The sequence below is a fragment of the Antechinus flavipes genome, chromosome 2 (genome assembly GCF_016432865.1).
Source record: "Antechinus flavipes isolate AdamAnt ecotype Samford, QLD, Australia chromosome 2, AdamAnt_v2, whole genome shotgun sequence".
In the NCBI taxonomy this organism is placed as follows: domain Eukaryota; kingdom Metazoa; phylum Chordata; class Mammalia; order Dasyuromorphia; family Dasyuridae; genus Antechinus; species Antechinus flavipes.
The window spans coordinates 472,923,323-472,941,872 of NC_067399.1; the positions used below are offsets into that span (position 1 = coordinate 472,923,323).

The following is an 18,550-nucleotide window of genomic DNA, read 5'->3' on the forward strand; positions in this document are numbered from 1 at the left end:
CCCCACCTCCACCAAAGAAAATTACAAAATAATCTCCATTGCTCTTCTATCATTCCCAACTGGTTGTCTCTTTCTTTCTATAAATTTTCCAGAAAAAATCTGCCCATTGTGCTGGAAGTCTTTCTCTGGTGCTGTTAAAATCTGGAGCTATAAGAGACCTACCTCCACGCTTAATTATTTTTATGGCATTTCTTAAATATATGCCATTGTAATTATACCACTGTTCACTTGTATACACACCAAGTATTTTTTCATCACATAAGATCATATATAATTCTGATTCTTTTCAGACCCTGGTATTCCATAATTCACAGAATTCACATATCATTCCTAGGAGAAAATTCATTCTGGGGGCTATAAATAAGAGAAAATTGATTTGAATTACATTTGGGAAATTGCACAATACTTTTAATAATCCCCAGTTGCCTATTCCCACAAAAACTCGTATTTTTGACACTACTGCTTTTGCTGGTTTAAAAATTAAATTTTATTTACACAAGAAAAAAGGAGAGATTCTACTTAAATAACATTTGATCTGGATCTTCTTGTATAACACAAAACTCTTCCACTGGATTTTGATGATTAGCAGGCCAACAACTCTTCTGGCAAGTATAAATTAAAACTGTTCCAAATTCAACAGAGATATCTGTTAAAAACACAAAATATAAATGTATAGAAACTCCTTTCAAATAATAAAGTCATATTTTATTAACTTGGCTATAGTTAAGGAACCTTCAAATATGAAAGGAATTATTCTGATGTGGTAGTTCCAGCTTCTAGATTCTTTCCTGGAGTAATCAGCCTTTCCAACCATAACTTAGTAATAAATTTTAAAATCAGGAGAAAAACAGTATGAACATAAAATATAGCTTCCAAAAGCCCTTTTCTTCTCTAACGCCTGAATTCCTACCAAAACCACAACAGAAACCAAAGATAACAAATGTTTCACAAAGTGAAAGCAGCATAAGTATATGGAACCTCTAGCTAAAGATACAGAATAAGAAGAACATGAGATTATATTCAGAAATTCAAATTTATGGAAACACTAGAAATGACTAATAAAAAAAAGCTAATTGAGGGTATATGGATAGATTTCAGAAAGTTAGTGAACTTTAAAAAAAATATTATGATAACTAAATTTAAACAAAATTAGTTTCCTTTGTAATGTTATGTATTTTATTTTCTGCATTGAATGATTCTGAGAAGGGACCCTAAGCTTCAATCATATTGCCAAATTGTAACAAAGAAGTTAAAAATCACTGCTTCAGACAATCCCTTGTCCATAGTGCAACTGTACTGGAAGAATCATCATTTAGTAACATACTGGGTTTGTGAAGAAAGAGAAGAGTCAAAGATACCTGGAAAAATGAAAATCACCAGTAAGAGTTACTGGTTGGGGGAAAGATAAGTTCACTTTTAAGTGTATTGAAATTCAGGTGAAATAAAAAATGTCCTATGGCCAATTTAGCAATACATAAGTGGAATTCAAGAAAGGCATATGAACTAAAAATAAAACGAAGATATAAATGAATAATCAACATATAAGTCTAGTTTAAGTTGTAAAAGGATGAATTCTTCAAAAGAAGCTGAGTTAGTAGAAGTTGATAAAGAAAATAGAGTAAATAATTCTAAGAATCAGAGGTAACAAATATATCATAGAACACAAAAGAATTTCACAAAGGCAAAGATTTAGATTTTTTTCACTACATTAAAGATGAACTAAGTACTTATTATGCTATCTAATTTTTTTAAACTGCATATTATATCAAAGGCTGGCTATTTAACTGAATCCAAAATGATAGCTAAAAATAAAGAACCTCTAGAATAAATTGTATACAAATACCACATATAAAAACAAACTCCAAGAGTCCCACTCCACCCCACCTTTTTAATGCACTTATAAAAAAGTAAATTATCTCAAAAGATCATCAAAATGGGCAGCTTATCTACCAAAGAAGAAACTCCCTCATATCTTTGAATACATGGTTTCTTGAGTTAAAGCGTCCCAAAAAAAAAAAAAAAAAAAAAAAATCTGTTATTCAACTCTTTGGTGATAAGCCTCTGAAGCTAGCTTAGTTTTTAGAAGAACTTTCTCACCCAAGATGCTCCATGTCTCATCTTTGTTTTTGCAATGGCTATCTCTTAACCACTCCTCCTTCAATTCTGCCTCATAAAATCTCTTAACTTCTTTCAAGGTTTAATTTAAACACTACCTTCTACACCAAGTCATAACTTTTCACATGCTAGTAGTGCCTTTCCTGCCAAAATATCTAGCTCAATTTTGAACATGCCTATATACTTCTATTAATAACTATGTCAGTATCGACATAGACTTAAGACACACACACATATTTCACCTAGCTAGATTATAAGCTCCTTAAAGATAGAACATGATTTACCTCTATCTTTGTACCAGCAGCTAGCAGTGTCTGTTGTGCAGTAGATACTTAAAATATATGTGCTTATTAGTGCTCATTAGTTATAATGACACTATAGATCCAAACCTGAAGCTTTTCCAACTTGGTAAGACCTGCTAGAACTTATGTTCTGCTGCCATGATCTTCAAGATAGTAAAATCACCTCCATGCCAAAAGGAAGTATTAAAAGAAAGGCTTTAATTACAATTCATTAATAACATATCAAATTAATGCTAAATAGTCCAGTTAAAATAATAAAAAGTTTATTACCTAACAGAGTACTTTTAAGCATGCTGATCAATGCAGGCATAAGCTGAAACTCAAAAACTCTAGAGCTTCCACAGTTATTGCAGGTTGGAATCTCAGTAGCATCTGATGAAGGACAAGTTATAAAGAGAGGCTGCCCATTCCAAGAGTATCTAGAGGAAAAAAAAGACAGAAGCCCTTAGACAGAAAGGACACACAAACACAACCCAATTACTTTTTTTAAACACCTTATAAATTATCACAAATATTTATTGATTGGGAAACTACTTAGGACAGTCTTGCAAATTGCCATTCACCTACTTTCTCAAAGGAAAGACAAGCAGCTAACTAATAAATATGGCTAATGAGATGCTACTTTTCACTTTATAAAACTGATATATTCATTGATATATTATGAAAAATATTTATATATTCTTTCCTGAATCTCTTCCAAGCCACACCTCTTGGCTCAGAATTTCTGCAACATACTATACTTTTTTTTTTCCACAAAGGGAAAGAAATGAAACCTATCTGATTTTTTTTTCTTTCCCTATTAAAAATCACAATTAATGCCACAAATCTACATATTTAGTATTAAAACAAAAGGTTTACTATTATGCCTAAATGAACACTAATTGCTATACCTTTTTTCAAACTACAAAGAGGATAGCCCCAAAACACCTTCTTTTTTTACCTCAGAATCTGTTCACGGCAGGCAGAAATTCTTTTCATAAATTTATAAAATATTTTATCATTACTTTTAGAAACAGCCTTCTCATATTGTTCACCACTGTCAAAAATAAAGCTGTAAAAAGGAAAAGTCATGTTATTGTTTGCAGCTGGAGAGAAAAAAGTTTTCATTTTAAAAGAAAAAAACCTACATCATTTGAGATGTTCTTCCTCTATTTTAGGTTATATTATTCTTCAAAATGAAAATAAGTCCATGCATCACACGAATTTGAAGGCAAATCTGCTAACATTTTCTCCAAATTGAAGCCATTAAATTATTAATGCATGGAATTTTTCTAGTGGAACGTTCTGGGATTTTCATTAACTTATTGACATTTTAAAATGACTTATATCGATTTTGAATAATACTTTAATTCTGGAATTTTTAAATTCAGAATTACTGAGAAAGATATTCAAAGATTATCTAATCTAAATCTTTCATATTACATAAGAGGTTAAGAAAACTGACCAACTTGCAAGGTCACATGGTTATAATGAAGCAAGACTAGAATTCTACTCTTGTGGCTCCAAAATCAGCACATCCCCAGTGCCTCTCAGTAAATTATGGCTCTCCAGCTCCCATACACTGTAGTAAAATTACTCTCTTCTATGAATCTTCTAAGGAAGTTTTATTTTGCTTTAAAAGTCACTAACAAGGTGACAAATCCTGAAAAAAAAAAAAAATTGGACAGTTTATGCCAATCCCCTTTTATCCTAAGCCAGTAATTGCTTCTGGCTCCAATTTCCTCTTCATTGAAAACACTCTCACCTTTGAGCTATCAAAAGTTCCAATTCAACTCCCTCCCTTTTTCCATACTCCTGCAGAAGTTTTTGGGCATGATTTGTATCAACAAAATTAGTATAATCTTCTTCATCCACTACATTGATATAGTAGGGCTGAAACACAGGAACTGATGAGCCAGGCAATACATGTCCTCCTCCGGCTGACATTATATGACCAAAGGAACAAGAGTCACTCAAAGCTTCATTAAGTGTGAGTTCTTGGAATTGGGACATACAATCTGTGTCTTCATCTACATTAAAATTATCTCCTACATTCAAATCACGCAGATCATTTGTAATACACGGTGCTGGATCACTTCCACTGTCATCTCCCCAGTCTTCTGCTCCTTCACACCAGTCTTTAACTGCAATGTTATTTTCCTCTTTCTGCAATAAAATATTCGATAATAATGATTATGTTGTTGTATAGATCTTGAACCATCAATTCCAGTATAGATACTCTATACTATATATTTTTTCTTTTCCAAAACAAACACTAGAAAAAATTTTTACCACTGGAAAATTTTTTCAGGCAAAAAAAAATATATATATTTACATACATATATATATTTTTTTATATTGTGCATATATATATACACACACCAAAAAAAATTTTAGTTATCTAAAGTTATCTAAATTTGTTATGATGAAGAGGTCTAACAAATTTGTGAATTTCAGATATTTCATATCAACTCCATTTTTACATAAATAAATGACACTAAAGAGTTACTGAAAAAAACAAAGAATGTTAAAAATTGAAATCCAAAACTGCTGCGATTTTTTAATTGAATAGTTATAGTCACATATAATGCCATTGTATTTCTTATGGCTCAATATAACTACTGGACTGAAAAATATTTCAATTTCCATCTGCAATTCTAAACATTTTATATTAAAAAGATACTCTAATCTAACTCAGTTTCAATTGATCAAGGATGTGACAGAAGCAGCTACACCCAAAGAAAGGACACTGGGAAATGAATATAAACTGCTTGCATTTTTGTTTTTCTTCCCGGGTTATTTATACCTTCTGAATCCAATTCTCCCTGTGCAACAAGAGAACTGTTCGGTTCTGCACACATATATTGTATCTAGGATATACTGTAATCTATTTAACATGTATAAGGACTGCTTGCCATCTGGGGGAGGGGGTGGAGGGAGGGAGGGGAAAAATCAGAACAGAAGAGAGTGCAAGGGATAATGTTGTAAAAAATTACCCTGGCATGGGTTCTGTCAATAAAAAGTTATCTAAAAAAAAAAAAAGGCACTGTAACCCAGTAGCAACCTGGCAAAACTATTGGTCTATAAGAAACATACTGATCAAAACTAACAGAACAAGAAATAATACAAGATAAAAGGCAACATTAGTTGTAGAATGGCTGAATACGTTATGTGTATATGAATATTATGGAATAATATTGTTCTATAAGAAATGATCAGCAGGACGATTTCAGAAAGGCGTGATGAGACTTACATTTACTGATGCTAAGTGAAGTGAGAACTTTGTACTCAACAAAGATTATTTAATAATTAACTTTAATGGACATGACTCTTTTCAACTATGAGGTGATTAGGGCCAATTCCAATAGACTTGTGATGGAGAGAGTCATCTGCATCCAAAGAGAGGATTGTGGGGACTGAGTATGGATCATAGCATTTTCACCTTTTTTTGGTGATGGTGTTTGCTTGGGTTTTTTTTTCTTTTTTTTATCTGATCTTTCTTTTGCAGCATGATAAGTATGTTTAAGAAGAATTGCACTTGTCTAACCTATATTGGATTATATGCCGTCCAAGAGATGGAGAAAAATTTGGAACACAAGGTTTTGCAAGGATGAATGTTGAAAATTATCTTTGCATGTATTTTGAAAAATAAAAAGCTATTACTAAAAAAATTTACCTCTATATTAAAAGTGATCATATTACTCCATCATAAAAAAAGATAAAAGGCAAAATAACCAAGTGGGTCTACAAATTGTATAAAAAGAGGTCATGAAGAAGACACTGAGTTAGAAAAAACAAGTAATATTTTATGACAGAATCCAGAAAAAACTTGACAGGATAGAATAGTGGTATCAAACTCAAATAGAAATGGATCTCTGTAGGTTAAATATTTGGAAAACCACAAATTAATATCATGTTATATTATATTTTTACTTATTTTGTTAAACATGAACCAATTACATTTTAATCTTCAAGAGTTTGACACCTCTGGGCTACAGCAGTGGGCTGAATCTATTAAAACGGAAACTTAGCAGAGAAAAATTCAAGGTCCTACATTAGAGTTAAAAAAAAAAATCAAAAATAAAGATGAAAAATTCATGGTTTATAGACAGTAATGTGTCTGAAAAAGATCAAAGCCTTATAGCTGACTAGAATAATGCTCTAAATAAATGAGCAGAGTAACCGGAAGCTAAAAAAGCTATCACAATCCTGAGTAGTATTTAAAAGCAGTATGGGTTCCATGAATCAGGAGATAACAGTCTTTCTGTTCTCTGTTTTTCTCAGAAATCATCTGGAGTTCCGTGACCCCCATAGTTTAAGGACTTTTATACACTAAAAGTACCAGAGAAATGCAATTAGGATGGTGAAAGTCTGTGCCATATAAGAATCATGTAAAGGAAACTAGGAATGTAGACTAGAGAATATTCAGACAACAATACTCTCTTTTGTTATTTGAAAAGTTATCACAGATAAGAGGGATTAGAATTATTCTCAGAACCAAAACCAATGGATTAAAATTATTTTTTTTAAAGGCAAATGTAGCCTATAACAATAATAATAAAAAGTCCCAATAATTAGAGCTGTTTATAAATAGAATGGGCTAAACATATCAAGACATAGGAGAGACTGGAAATCATGTATTAGGTATATATATATATATATATATATATATATATATATATATATATATATATATATATAAAATGGTGAGGGTTCCTTTTAAGTATGGTAGGATTATATGGTTTGAGAAGTCCCAGTCAAATCTCAAATTTCTGTGGTTCTGTGAATACTTGCTCAAATTGAATAAGTTCAGCATAATATAAGAAAAAAAGAATTAGTCTTAAACACAAGATCTGAATTTTAAATATAATACTTGTCACATGAATCTGGGTAAATCCTCTTTAATCCTCAGCTTCTTCATTTGCAGAATGGAAAAAACTAATACTTACACTACCTGCATCTCAAAGCTGTTCCAAGGAAAGTATTTTGTAAAACTTATTTTAGGTTTATTACTACCAATTAGGTTATTAAATTATCTTTTGAACTTTTGACTCATCTTTGTATTTATGATCATAGGAGGATTAGATTCAGACCAGGAAGAAATTTTAGAAATCCCCTTTTCTAAAATCAAATAAGGAAATAATGATATACCTTTGTAAAAAGGTTAAGATATAGAGGAAATAAATTAGCATCCAAGTTATCTGGTTCCAAATCTGATGTAACCCTACTTCTTTAAAATTAAAACTGGAAAAAAAAATAAATGAAAAAAAGTAAGGAACTAATTCTTACAACTCAGAAAACAGTTGTAAGAATTAGTTCCTAATATAAAAACTCAACCAGGGGGTGCAGTTTAAACAATATATTTGGCATACAATTTAAAAATGCAAAATATACCTGCTTTAGTTTGGAATCCTGTGTGTACTCCTCTTGCATCTGCAAATATTGGGAGCGAAACACCTTCCAGCTTTAGAAAAATATAAGAGACCCACAGGAAAGAGTAGCCGGTCAATACCTTCGAAGGCATGAGGAGGAACAAACGGAGAGAAGGATGCCTCCGAGACAGTAAAAGAGGAGGAAGCACAAGAGAAAGGAAAGGAAAGGAAAGGAGAAGGAAAACATGGAAGAAAATGAGAAGGGGAAAAAAAAAAAAAAGAATTGGGGGGGGGAGAGGAGAGAGGAGAGAGGAGAGAGGAAGGACGAGGTAGCAGTGATGAGGAGAGGCCCACGGCTCACTCACACACCTGCACGGCTGGCCCACACAATCCGAGTGGACACAGGTGAACACGTGCAGCAGTCGGTGGAAAGGCGAACCTTCAAGGGGGCAGTAGACCTGGACGATGTGCGCCATCTCGGCCCCGCAGCTCCCGCAACTCGGCCGGGGGGCGGGCACTGAGGGCAGACTGTCCTGGGGAAGAGAGAGCCCGCAGCCCCGCGGTTAGGCCGTTCTAGGAGAGCGGCGCCCACTGTCCAGGATCCGGGCCCGACCCGCATCCCCACAAGCCCTGGATTCCTTTTATCTCAGCACCTGACCCCACCTCACCGGGATGCCGCCCATTTTATTGATAGTCCAGGCCCCTTCCTGGGGCCCTTCAACTTGGCTCATCTCAGCATCTCGAAGACCTAGTAGCACAGGGGAGGGAGCAGCCGCCATGGCAACAGAGATGTCTTCTGCGCACACGCCGACTACCGACTGCGGAGAGGGACAAACTTTTCCGGGTCTCAGCCAAATTCGAAAAACCAATTGGAAGGAGTTCTATCAAGACCTGAATCCAGCCCAGAAATAACACCGAGGTTCTAGGAGTTAGATACGTGATCACGCTTTTCTATCCTCTTTCCACACCCGAGTCAGAACTTCCTAGAGAAATCTTTCCGGCCCGACCTTCTGAGGTCGCTAGGATCCCAGTGCCACGCCCCTGGTGCAACCTCAACTCACCTCCCCGCTTCCTAGAGAGGCGGGTGTTTTCGCGCCGAGGTTACTGCAGTTCCTGAACAAGTGGCGCCCTCCAAGAAATCCCAGCTTTTCCCTTTTCTGTTAACTGCACTCATGCAATTGCTAAATAATTGTCTTCCAACTTTCGGGCCCCTCAATTTGCAATCCATATTCTACATAACTTCCTAATTAATGCTCCTCCCGCACAAGACATGACCCTGTAATGCTGGAGAAATTGAGGCAGAATAGAGATTAGAGAACAATTTAATAACTTATTTAAAAGGGAGAGATTTCCTGGGACCAAATGGATCCATGGTTTAGTCCCAAAGCAGATTGAAACTTAAGTATTCAAGAATGCAGCAGTGAATGTCCTGTATAAGATTCTTTTATAGGTTAACAAGAAGGATGACATAATGGGGGAGGTACATAGATGGGGATGACCAAATGAGGGGAGGCACCTAGGATGAGATAATGTCTAAAATGGATAAACCTTTATGCCATCAAACAGGAATGATTATAGCCTGAAGATATAAGATCTTTATCCTATCAAACATTAAGAGGGAATGCTTATAACCTGAGGCAGAGTAATTGGACATTAAAAGAAAACTGTGGCACAACAACCCTTTAAAAGAAACTTCAGAAAACTCCTTATTGTCTAGGATCAGACAAAAATTGGCCTCTAAAGCCTCTTACAATCTAGTTCCAATCTGTATTTAGTTGATTTTACATTATGTATGTTGTGGCAACAACTGTCTTCCCTGAAGGCCCAGAATAAACAACATTCTGCCTCTCTGAATTTCTTATAAAATGTTCAGTTTTCTTAAGGGCATAAAAGATCACCTAGCAAATATACTTAAATGTTTGAGTATTCCACTCAGCTCAAGCACTTTTTCTAAATCTTAATTGATTCTATAGGTCATGGCTTTCTATCACCACCACTCCTCCATTATTTTGAATAAATCTGTTTCTACCAGCCTCTCTCCTCTAACTCCCAACTAAGAATGTAAGCTCCTGCAGGACAGAGCCTTTTTTTTTTTTTATCTTTGTACTTTCAGTACCTGGGGTAATCCCTGACCCAGAATTTATATTCCTTTTGAATTTAAGGAATGGAAGCAGAAATAAATACAATATAAATATCATTTCCTCAGGCAGAAGTAAAGGCAGAGGTCAGATGGACTAAGATCCCTGAGCTAAGAAACAGAATAAGAAGTATAGTAGGGGTGGGGACCTTTTTTTTCTGCCAAAGGTCATTTTGATATTTATAACATCATTCAATCATCTGTTCATCATGGTCTGCGCCATGGGGAAAGGGAGGAGGCAAACATTCTCCACCCTTGATTTGTAAGAATTAGTAATAAAAGTTTTGTCCCTGCCTTGGCAAAACGATTTAATAGGAATAAGCTATTAATCAATTTGTGGGACTAAACAACTAAAGAAAGGAAAACGTGATAACACCACCCCAAACCAGAGCAAAAAAGCAACCACAGTCTTGCCAGCCATCTTTATTTTTTTAGATCAGCCCTGAAAAGTATATGGAAAGGCTGAGTACTTGTATCAGTGCAAAGGAAGGAGAGTATGAGTTTGCATGTGACAGACAAAATTTAAAACATTAAATCCACCAGACTGAATCAGCTTCATGAGGTGGGACTTGTTTTTCTGACAAGGAGGAAGGAGTCTGCCCTAAAGGATGTGACAGGGCAGGAAGGAACCAAGTGGTCACTACAACACAGATCAGATCACAACATAACAGATTGGGTCACGGGGCACAGGCAGCTGCTTCATGACTTAGGCTTGGTGCTGCTTGATAAAGTTGATCAGCCCATTGGTGGAGGCATCATGAGAGGTCACAGGTTTATCAGAGTCCAACTCAGGCTCAATTTTCTTCGCCAACTGCTTTCCCAGTTCCACTCTATAGGCCAAACATTGAGGGTAAGAATAGGAAGATTTGTTTTTTAAAATACTGATACAAAGAAGTAACTAAATCCCACCCATCATAGAAACCCTGCAAGCAATGCAATCTCTAGCCCTCTCCCTTAGTTAGGGGTAGAGGGAAAGTAGGTATAAGAGGATGATGTTAGACATTCTACCTACCCTGCCCGATCAGTTGGAGATGGTATTATTTTAAATGGAAGAAAATTCCTATCTCCTAAAAAGGCTAGATGAAAACATGAAATTTCTCAAAATGATGTTGTGAAAGAATGACCACCCAAATAAGTATTGGGAATGACTCCCTGGTAAGTATAATGGATAAATCCTATCATGGGTTCCCAGACACACATGCCAACACTTTGCAGGCCAGAAACCAACCAGAGACACTCACCCCCACTGATCATAACTATTGACATCCCAGATTACACCCTGGACAAAGATCTTGTGCTCATACATGGCTGTGGAGAGAGCAAAAAGAGAGTGAGACAATGTGCCGGTCCCATCCAGTCCCACCAGCCCATTCCCCTCTTGCTTTTCTCCTCACCAATTAAAGCTCCAAGAATGAAAGGAGTGAGCTTTGTGAAGACAATGGAATTAGTAGGACGATTCCCTTCAAAGACCTTTAGAGGAAAAAAGCAAAACAATGCTGCTGAATTTTACAACACTCTCAAGGAAAAGAACAAAGTAAAGGACCTCATGTCTGAGGCTCAGACTCTGATCCTAGCTCTATCCCAGATATGTTCGTGGTAACCCAAAGTCTTAAGAACAGCACTACTAAATTAACCCACTTTACTGTCTATGAAACTCTGTAACAAAAAGAATGGAAAGGATCTACAGCTACCACAAAAATAAAGCAGTGCCACGCCATAGTCTATTTGGACAAGAAGTGTTCAGCTGGGGACCCAGCCACTGGTAACAGAGGCTACATTGATGATGAGAGAGAATAAAGCCTCCCAACTTAAGGGATAAAGTCTCGGTCAAGAGGTGCAGACTGTAACATCAGCCCTGACATAACCCAGATTGGTCTCATTTCCAAAGCCCATCCTCCCAACTCCTTTCCCCCAAACCTTATGAGGCAGCAGCTTCTTCAGAGCATCACCACTCTTGCCTGCAGCCTCCAGCTCCTTTTTTGCCTCCTCTGCTGTCTTCCCCTTCATCAGAGCCTCAGTCTGAGCTAGGAAGTTGGCTAGAAGAATCTAGGGAAAGGAACAATGGAGCCCACTTTGCAACTTCCTCTCCAAGGGAACAGGAAATGTACATGGTTTAACAGGAGAGACAAACTATGCTAGAAGTGCTACTAGGAAAGAAGTTTTTTATTAAGTATTTATACAGAGCGCTGTGTTAGGCACGAGGTAAATATGAGGATAAAAATGAGACAACACCTTCTAAGGAATTTAATTTCATGACAAAAATAAGGTTGAAAGAGAAAGATTTCTCTCTTTATCTCTCCAATCCGTTTGGGCCTGCTGAGCTCCATTGGATATGGGTTTATTTTTGTGCACTCTACCTTGTGATGAAGACCATTCCGGATTGGATTCTGCGTCTGAACTGGGATGAGAAAGTCACAAGGAATTATCCGGGTACCTAGAGAGAGAGAGAGAGAGAGGATAGGGGTGGTTCAGTTCCTCACACTCCACCCAAAAGGACAAACACTCCCTTCCTCCAAAACAGAATAAGAATAGCCAAGAACTACCGATCTCAAAGGATCTAAACAAAACTCCTCTACACCTAAATCCCTGCTAAGAGGTTATCCCAGCTTTGCTGTAAGACCTCAAGTAGGAGGGAGCCCACTATATCTCCTAATCCTTTCACCTTCAATTCAATTTGGCAAGTATTTATTAAGTATCTATAATTATGTTGGATGCTGGGCAATCTCTAGCCTGCAGAATCTTACGTTACCATTACTTCAAAGAGAGAAAACAAGTATAAGTACACCAATAGGTAAAATACAAACTAGATACCAAGTAATTTCAAGGTGGATGAAGGAAAAGAGAGCAAAAAAAACCACATGGAGAAGAACTTGAGCATTAAGGACCTAAATATGCCAAGAGGCAAAGATGAAGAGAAAGAACATTCCAGGCATAGAGAAACAGCTTTTGAAAAGACACACCATCAGGAAAAGAACTGCCAAGTATGGGAAACAAACAAAAGGAGGCAAAAATAACTACAATGTAGACTTTGTGAGAAGGAGAAATATCACACCAATCTAGAAGGCAAAGTTGAACTCAGGGATTTAAATGCCAGAAGAGTAAATACTTTTTTCTAGAGACAAAAGAAAGTCACTGAAGGTTCTTGAGCAGCACAGTGACTCTTTGGGATAACTTAGTACTATAAAGTTTCTCCATACAACAACCTTAAATGTGTCTCTTTGAAACTTTCTATCTATAAGCAGAATGCCCCCTTAGCCTTGATCCAAATTCAGTTTCAGTTTTATAGCCACCCTGCCTTGCAACAGAGTCCCATAAACATCTCCTTACCCTGGTGAATAAGCTGGTAGAAAGCATGCTGTCCATTGGTCCCTGGTTCTCCCCACACAATGGGGCCCGTACTGTAGTCAACCCGGGCTCCTGACTTGGTGATATACTTCCCATTAGACTCCATGTCACCCTATGATAGAAAGTAAGAAAAAACTGAAAACATAGCTATGCTCAGCCCTCGTTGAAGCTACGGCCTAAGTCTCCAAGGCCATACTAATGAAGACTTCACATAACTCACACCAGAACAACATCATCTCTCCCTTTAGCCTTATAAATGCATGTGTGTGTGTGTGTGTGTGTGTGTGTGTGTGTGTGTGTGTGTTTATGTAGATAGATAGATAGATAGATAGATAGATAGATAGATAGATATGTATGTGCCTGTATACTTCTACGTATAGACAAGGGCATGTAGCCCTTCTGTAAGAACACAGGCCTGGCTTTGAACTATGTTCCTCACAATGGGGAGAGGCTAAATTGAGCCAATCAGTTTCCCAATCAAAATCCCAATAATGGCAGCCCCTTTGCTGAGAGAATTCAGGGATCATTGTCACCAGGAAACAGCTTAGTTGGTAGTAGAGGGTAGTAGACAGTATCTAAGGGGTCATCTCTGGATGAGAAATTTCCCCTTTTGGTGATGGCAAAAGGTCCCCAGAGATAGGATGGCAGAAAGCTGGGTAGAGAAACCTCAAGCTATTTGTCCTTACCCTTAGGCTAGCCTTACTCACTTCACCCCATGAGAAATGACTGTGCCATGAACTCATGAAAGGGCTACAGTGAAGTACAAGGTACTCAATATCCCTGTACCTGCTGGAAGTAGGCAGCAAAGCGATGCATATATTGGTCATAGGGCAGCAGGGCCTGAGTTTCACATCCAAAACAGTTAATGTACCAGATGCCCAGCACGGCAAGCAGCACAGGGGCATTCTTTTCCAGTGGAGCAGTGAGGAAGTGATTATCCTTTAACATGACATAAGATGGAAGACAAAAAAACAAGCATGATTTCTTACCATGTCCCCTCCAAAAACAATGATGACTTCCTCACCCCCTCCTTTGATAAGTGAAAGAAATATAGAGCTCAGAATCCATTAGTTAACAAGCCAATCAACTGCGAATATATGGGGGACATATGTTCTGGTAGAGCTGGTCTTAGGAGCAAGGTCTCTGACCTTAATAAGAGAAGCCCATAATCACTTACGGGAGGGAGATTAGAAAAAGCCCTCTTTATATGCCCCTAGAGACTATTAAAACTCACCCACTCATTATAAAATACCCACTTTTGATAAAGTAATGAATGATGTAAATGTCACCAAGGCCACTTACCATCCAATGAGCTCCCGATAACAATTGTTCAAAGTTATCAAAACCTAAGAGACAAAAACTTCCTAAGCAAGGAGTGTTCTCGCCTTTCTATCTATCTCTCCCAAGAAATAGGAGGAGGGTTCTGGTTTTTTTCCCTCCCAGGAAATCAAAGCCACAAAAGCAATCCTTTAGGCTTGTGAAAAATAGTTGATTCTGAGTTACTCCCCATCCTTGGGGATACATTTGGTATTATGAAAGAAAGCTGGATTTAATCAAAAAGGATACTTCTTTTTGATTCTTAGGAAAAAAGAAACTCAGAATATCCAAATAACATTGATGAATTAGTGCACTCCATCTAGGGATCCCTCCCCTTGCCAGCCACATTGAGCAGCAAAAGGTTAATTTATGTTTAATAAATTTAAATGAGGACTTATACAAGCAATATTATTACTTGGGCTATAGTGTTTAAGCATAGCACATGCCAGATGGGAAGCTAGAGGTCCTGACCATAAAGTCAGGTTCATATACTATGTGTGTGGGGGGAAGGGGAGGGAGTGTGTGGAGAAACAGCCCAAACTCCCAAACGGGAATACCATAACTATTCTGAGTGTAGGGCTAGAAAGCCAGGGGCCTGCCCCAAATTTGATACATACCAACATGCAGGGCAATGGAGAGGCCAATAGCTGACCACAACGAGTAACGTCCACCAACCCACTAGAAAAAAAAAAACAATCAGTGTTAACAAAAACCAAGAAAAAAGAAAAGCATATTTTACTCTGACTTTGGGAAGAGTTTTGTCTATGTTTTCTAAAGAGTACTAAATATACCCTGCACAAGGTAAGCAGCACTGGGACTTAAAACTTTAAAACAAGGCTTTTAAACTACTTGCCAGCTGTAATCATTTTTCTGACTCTAAGGCTACTTATCCATAAAATGAGGATTATAAGTACTTGTATTTTATCTTCCTCTAAGGGCTATTGTGAGGAAAGCCTTTTTGTCCATCTTGAAAGGCTATACAAAATGTGAGGTATTTTATACCCACACTAAGGTACATACTTAGTAGAAATCTATATAGCTTTCTGAAAGTACATACTTCAGAACTGAAAGTTCTGAAGGAACCTACAAGAAATTTACTCTATGGGTATCAGATCTGGAAACAAGTTATCTGCCATTTTCCCCATCCTGGGACACCTTCAAATAGAATGCAAACATCCCTAAACAAGTCTCACAGGGAAGGAGCCAAAAACCTATGACTGCAGTCTACATGTAGGCTCTATTCTTTGTTAGTCCAGTTCCAGACATTTGCACACTAGCCCCAAAAAAGCCACCACATTTTCTTCACCAAAGAGTGCCTATAAATCACATGTTATATGTACAGAGAACAAGCAGAGATTTAGTTAAGAAAGAGTGAAATGTAGAATAATCTCCTTGCAGGAATGAACAAAGTATGTCCCTTGGGGGAAAGGGAAGAGATAGGGGGTATATCAGAACAAGTAAGGCTACAGCAGCCAATTCCACTCTGTTCTTTTGGGCCATTTGCCCAAATCTATGTTCTAATGCCTCAGTTCTAATGCTAAACCAATAAAAGATAAGCTGGCCAGTCCTGCTTCAAATCCAAATGTGGGCATAATCAACCAAGGTTCTGCTCTAAGCTCCCCAAAGCCAGTTTAGCCCTTGGTCTAAGCCTTCCACCTTGCTGACCTTTCCACACTCTCAGGCCCACACAACCTAAAAAGAAATGTCAATGCTGAGAATAACTGAGACAGTGCATGCTCCCAACAAGGGAATAGTAGTGAGAAGCAAGTAGAGGAGAAGCTCTAATTACAAGACAGCTGCTACCAGTGGCTCCAGGGCAAGTCTTGACTTCTGACCTTTTACAAAAGGCCTTCGGCAGCTTCTGCATTTCTGGGTCATCACATGCTACCCCAATTTCCTGGTTTTAGAATAAGAAACCTTCACTAACCCGTACTGTCACACTGACAAAGGTTTCCTTCCTTCCATTGGTATTACACTTTCCCCTTTGGATGTCACAGATTTTGCTGGTACCTCTCTAATATACTTATCTTAGTTTTCTAATCATAGATTCCCATTCCCTCATATTTTTTTATCTACTCCTCCTCAATCTGTGATTTCTCCCCATGGAGACTGATTGCTTTTGAGCTGCTTTCCTCCCTCTTGATTTCCCTCCTACATGCCTGATGGATCCTTCTCGGATTTCTTGGAATTATATTCATCCATATCATGCCTATTAACTATTAACTATGGGTACACCCCAGAGCTTTATTCTGGGCTTTGTTTTCTTTTCTATCTACACTCCATCCCTTGATGACCTCATTAAATCCCAGTAGTTTCCTGGATTCACTTATCCTTTCTCTGCAGGATGACTTCCACAAAGGCTCTAATCTGTCTCTCTGAGCTCCAAATCCCACTTTACCAACTAACTATCGGACATTTCAAACTGGAATCTCAAGCTTAACATGTCCAAAACACATTTTCCTCAATACTCATCTCTCTTCCAGACTTCCCAATATCTATCCATTCTCCCAAACATGCAGGTTCACACCGTCAGTATCATCTGATTCTTCATTGTCTTTTACTACACTCCAATCAGTTGTCAAATTGTCATTTTTACTATACGCTTCCTTTTCTCCCTGAGAAGCCACCCTAGTTCCAACTCTCATCACCTCTCACTTGGTATTACAATAGTCTTTTATAATTGATTTCACAGACTAAAATCACGTCCCATTCTAATCCATCTTCCACACAATTGGAAAAGTAATTTTTCTTAAGTGGAGAGCTAACCATATCATTCTCTTGTCCCACTACTCAACAGATTTCAATAGCATGCTACCACCCTTAGGATGAAATATCAAATCCTGTGTTTGGTACTTAAAAGGATTTTACAACTTGGTTCCACTCTTGTGTTTTCTGTCTTATGACATATTACTCTCTTCACAAACTCTACATTACAGTCACATTGGCTTTCTTGCTGTTCCTCAAAAAGAATATTTCATCTCCTCTTTTTTCCTTCACACATGATATTTCCCCAGATCTAGAAAGCTCTCCCTTCTCATCCTTGCGTATGTAATTTCCTAATTTCTTTCAGGATTCAGTTCAAGTTAATGAGGCCTTTCCTATGTATATACACACAAACACAGACACACATAGACATATTGTCTCCCCATTGTAATCTAAACTCCTTTAGAGCAAGGAATGTTTTCATTTAGTCTTTGTATCTCCCCCGCCCCGCCAGTTCCTAGTATAATCTCCTTTACTCTATGGGTATCGGATCTGGACAATGTCTAGCAAATAGGAGGCACTTAATATCTAAGATGCTTGTTGATCTACAGCAGAAACTGGATCTCATACATCACCTAGTCTAACCCCTTGATTTTATACCTGAAGAAGCTGAGACAAAGAATAAAGTTAAGTGACTTGACCAAATCCATACAGATAGTAATAAGCTGAAGTGAAATCCTCCAGCCCCATTCTACTCTGCTGCAGTGGCTCCCAATTCCCCTAGCGAAGCAACTACAATCGCCATAAGGACATAGGGACCACACAGCACAATGGAAAAAGAACTCTAAGTAAAGGAGTCCAAGGAACTAGGCCTTGCTACTTAAGCAAGCTCCCATCTCCATCTGCTTGCTAAAAATGACAGGGTTGGCCCAGATGACTTCTCAAAGGTATCCCAACTCTACAGTTACCTCATTAAAACTAAACTATCTTCTCCATTGTCTGACACAGTGCTCTACATAAACATTTGTGAAGAGTTTCCAAAACTACTTCCCCTATATGCCTTCCTTTTCCCTTCTTTCTCTACTTGTGACTGCTAAAAATTCAATGATTTACAGTAGCTAGAAATCTACCAGAGATGGCACAAAGCATAAAGAAAATTGTACTTACATCCCAGAATTCAAACATATTTTCAGTGTCAATTCCAAAGTCTTTAACTTTCGGCTAATGTGGGGAAAAAAATGAGAAATTTTAATTGTATGAATATGATCAACAATTACTCC

At 37.5% G+C, this 18,550-nt stretch overlaps 2 protein-coding genes across 4 annotated transcripts in view; both read right to left on the reverse strand.

Annotated features, from left to right (window-relative positions):
• Positions 1-463: 463 nt before the first annotated feature.
• On the reverse strand, positions 464-10,210 carry PDCD2L (programmed cell death 2 like). Of its 2 annotated transcripts, XM_051979721.1 has the most exons (7): positions 8,437-10,210; positions 8,138-8,301; positions 7,791-7,860; positions 4,162-4,562; positions 3,358-3,468; positions 2,688-2,836; positions 464-646 (listed from the first exon to the last, which is right to left on the reverse strand). In XM_051979721.1, the coding sequence occupies exons 1-7, from the start codon at positions 8,545-8,547 to the stop codon at positions 516-518; spliced, it is 1,137 nt and encodes a 378-aa protein (XP_051835681.1). In that variant the 5' UTR covers positions 8,548-10,210; the 3' UTR covers positions 464-515. The 2 variants fall into 2 exon arrangements, with proteins under 2 accessions (XP_051835681.1, XP_051835682.1); XM_051979722.1 differs by lacking the exon at positions 3,358-3,468.
• Positions 10,211-10,312: 102 nt separating this feature from the next.
• GPI (glucose-6-phosphate isomerase) overlaps positions 10,313-18,550 on the reverse strand; it is a 29,050-nt gene continuing 20,812 nt past the window's right edge. For both annotated transcript variants that reach the window (XM_051979719.1, XM_051979718.1), the window contains 10 exons: positions 18,438-18,491; positions 15,185-15,245; positions 14,553-14,596; positions 14,037-14,189; positions 13,233-13,362; positions 12,263-12,339; positions 11,823-11,951; positions 11,300-11,375; positions 11,147-11,213; positions 10,313-10,735 (listed from right to left, as the gene is read on the reverse strand). In XM_051979719.1, the coding sequence (XP_051835679.1) occupies positions 10,612-10,735; positions 11,147-11,213; positions 11,300-11,375; positions 11,823-11,951; positions 12,263-12,339; positions 13,233-13,362; positions 14,037-14,189; positions 14,553-14,596; positions 15,185-15,245; positions 18,438-18,491 (915 nt within the window). In that variant the 3' untranslated portion in view covers positions 10,313-10,611. The remainder of the gene's footprint in view (positions 10,736-11,146; positions 11,214-11,299; positions 11,376-11,822; positions 11,952-12,262; positions 12,340-13,232; positions 13,363-14,036; positions 14,190-14,552; positions 14,597-15,184; positions 15,246-18,437; positions 18,492-18,550) is intronic.

Coding starts and splice junctions, on each gene's coding strand:
- PDCD2L (XM_051979721.1), bottom strand. CDS start 8,547: ATGGCGGCTGCTCCCTCCCCTGTGCTACTAGGTCTTCGAGATGCTGAG. Junction 7,861..8,137: donor TGTGTGGGCCAGCCGTGCAG/GTGTGTGAGTGA, acceptor ATTTTTCTAAAG/CTGGAAGGTGTTTCGCTCCC. Junction 3,469..4,161: donor GAACTTTTGATAGCTCAAAG/GTGAGAGTGTTT, acceptor TCCTTTTTACAG/CTTTATTTTTGACAGTGGTG.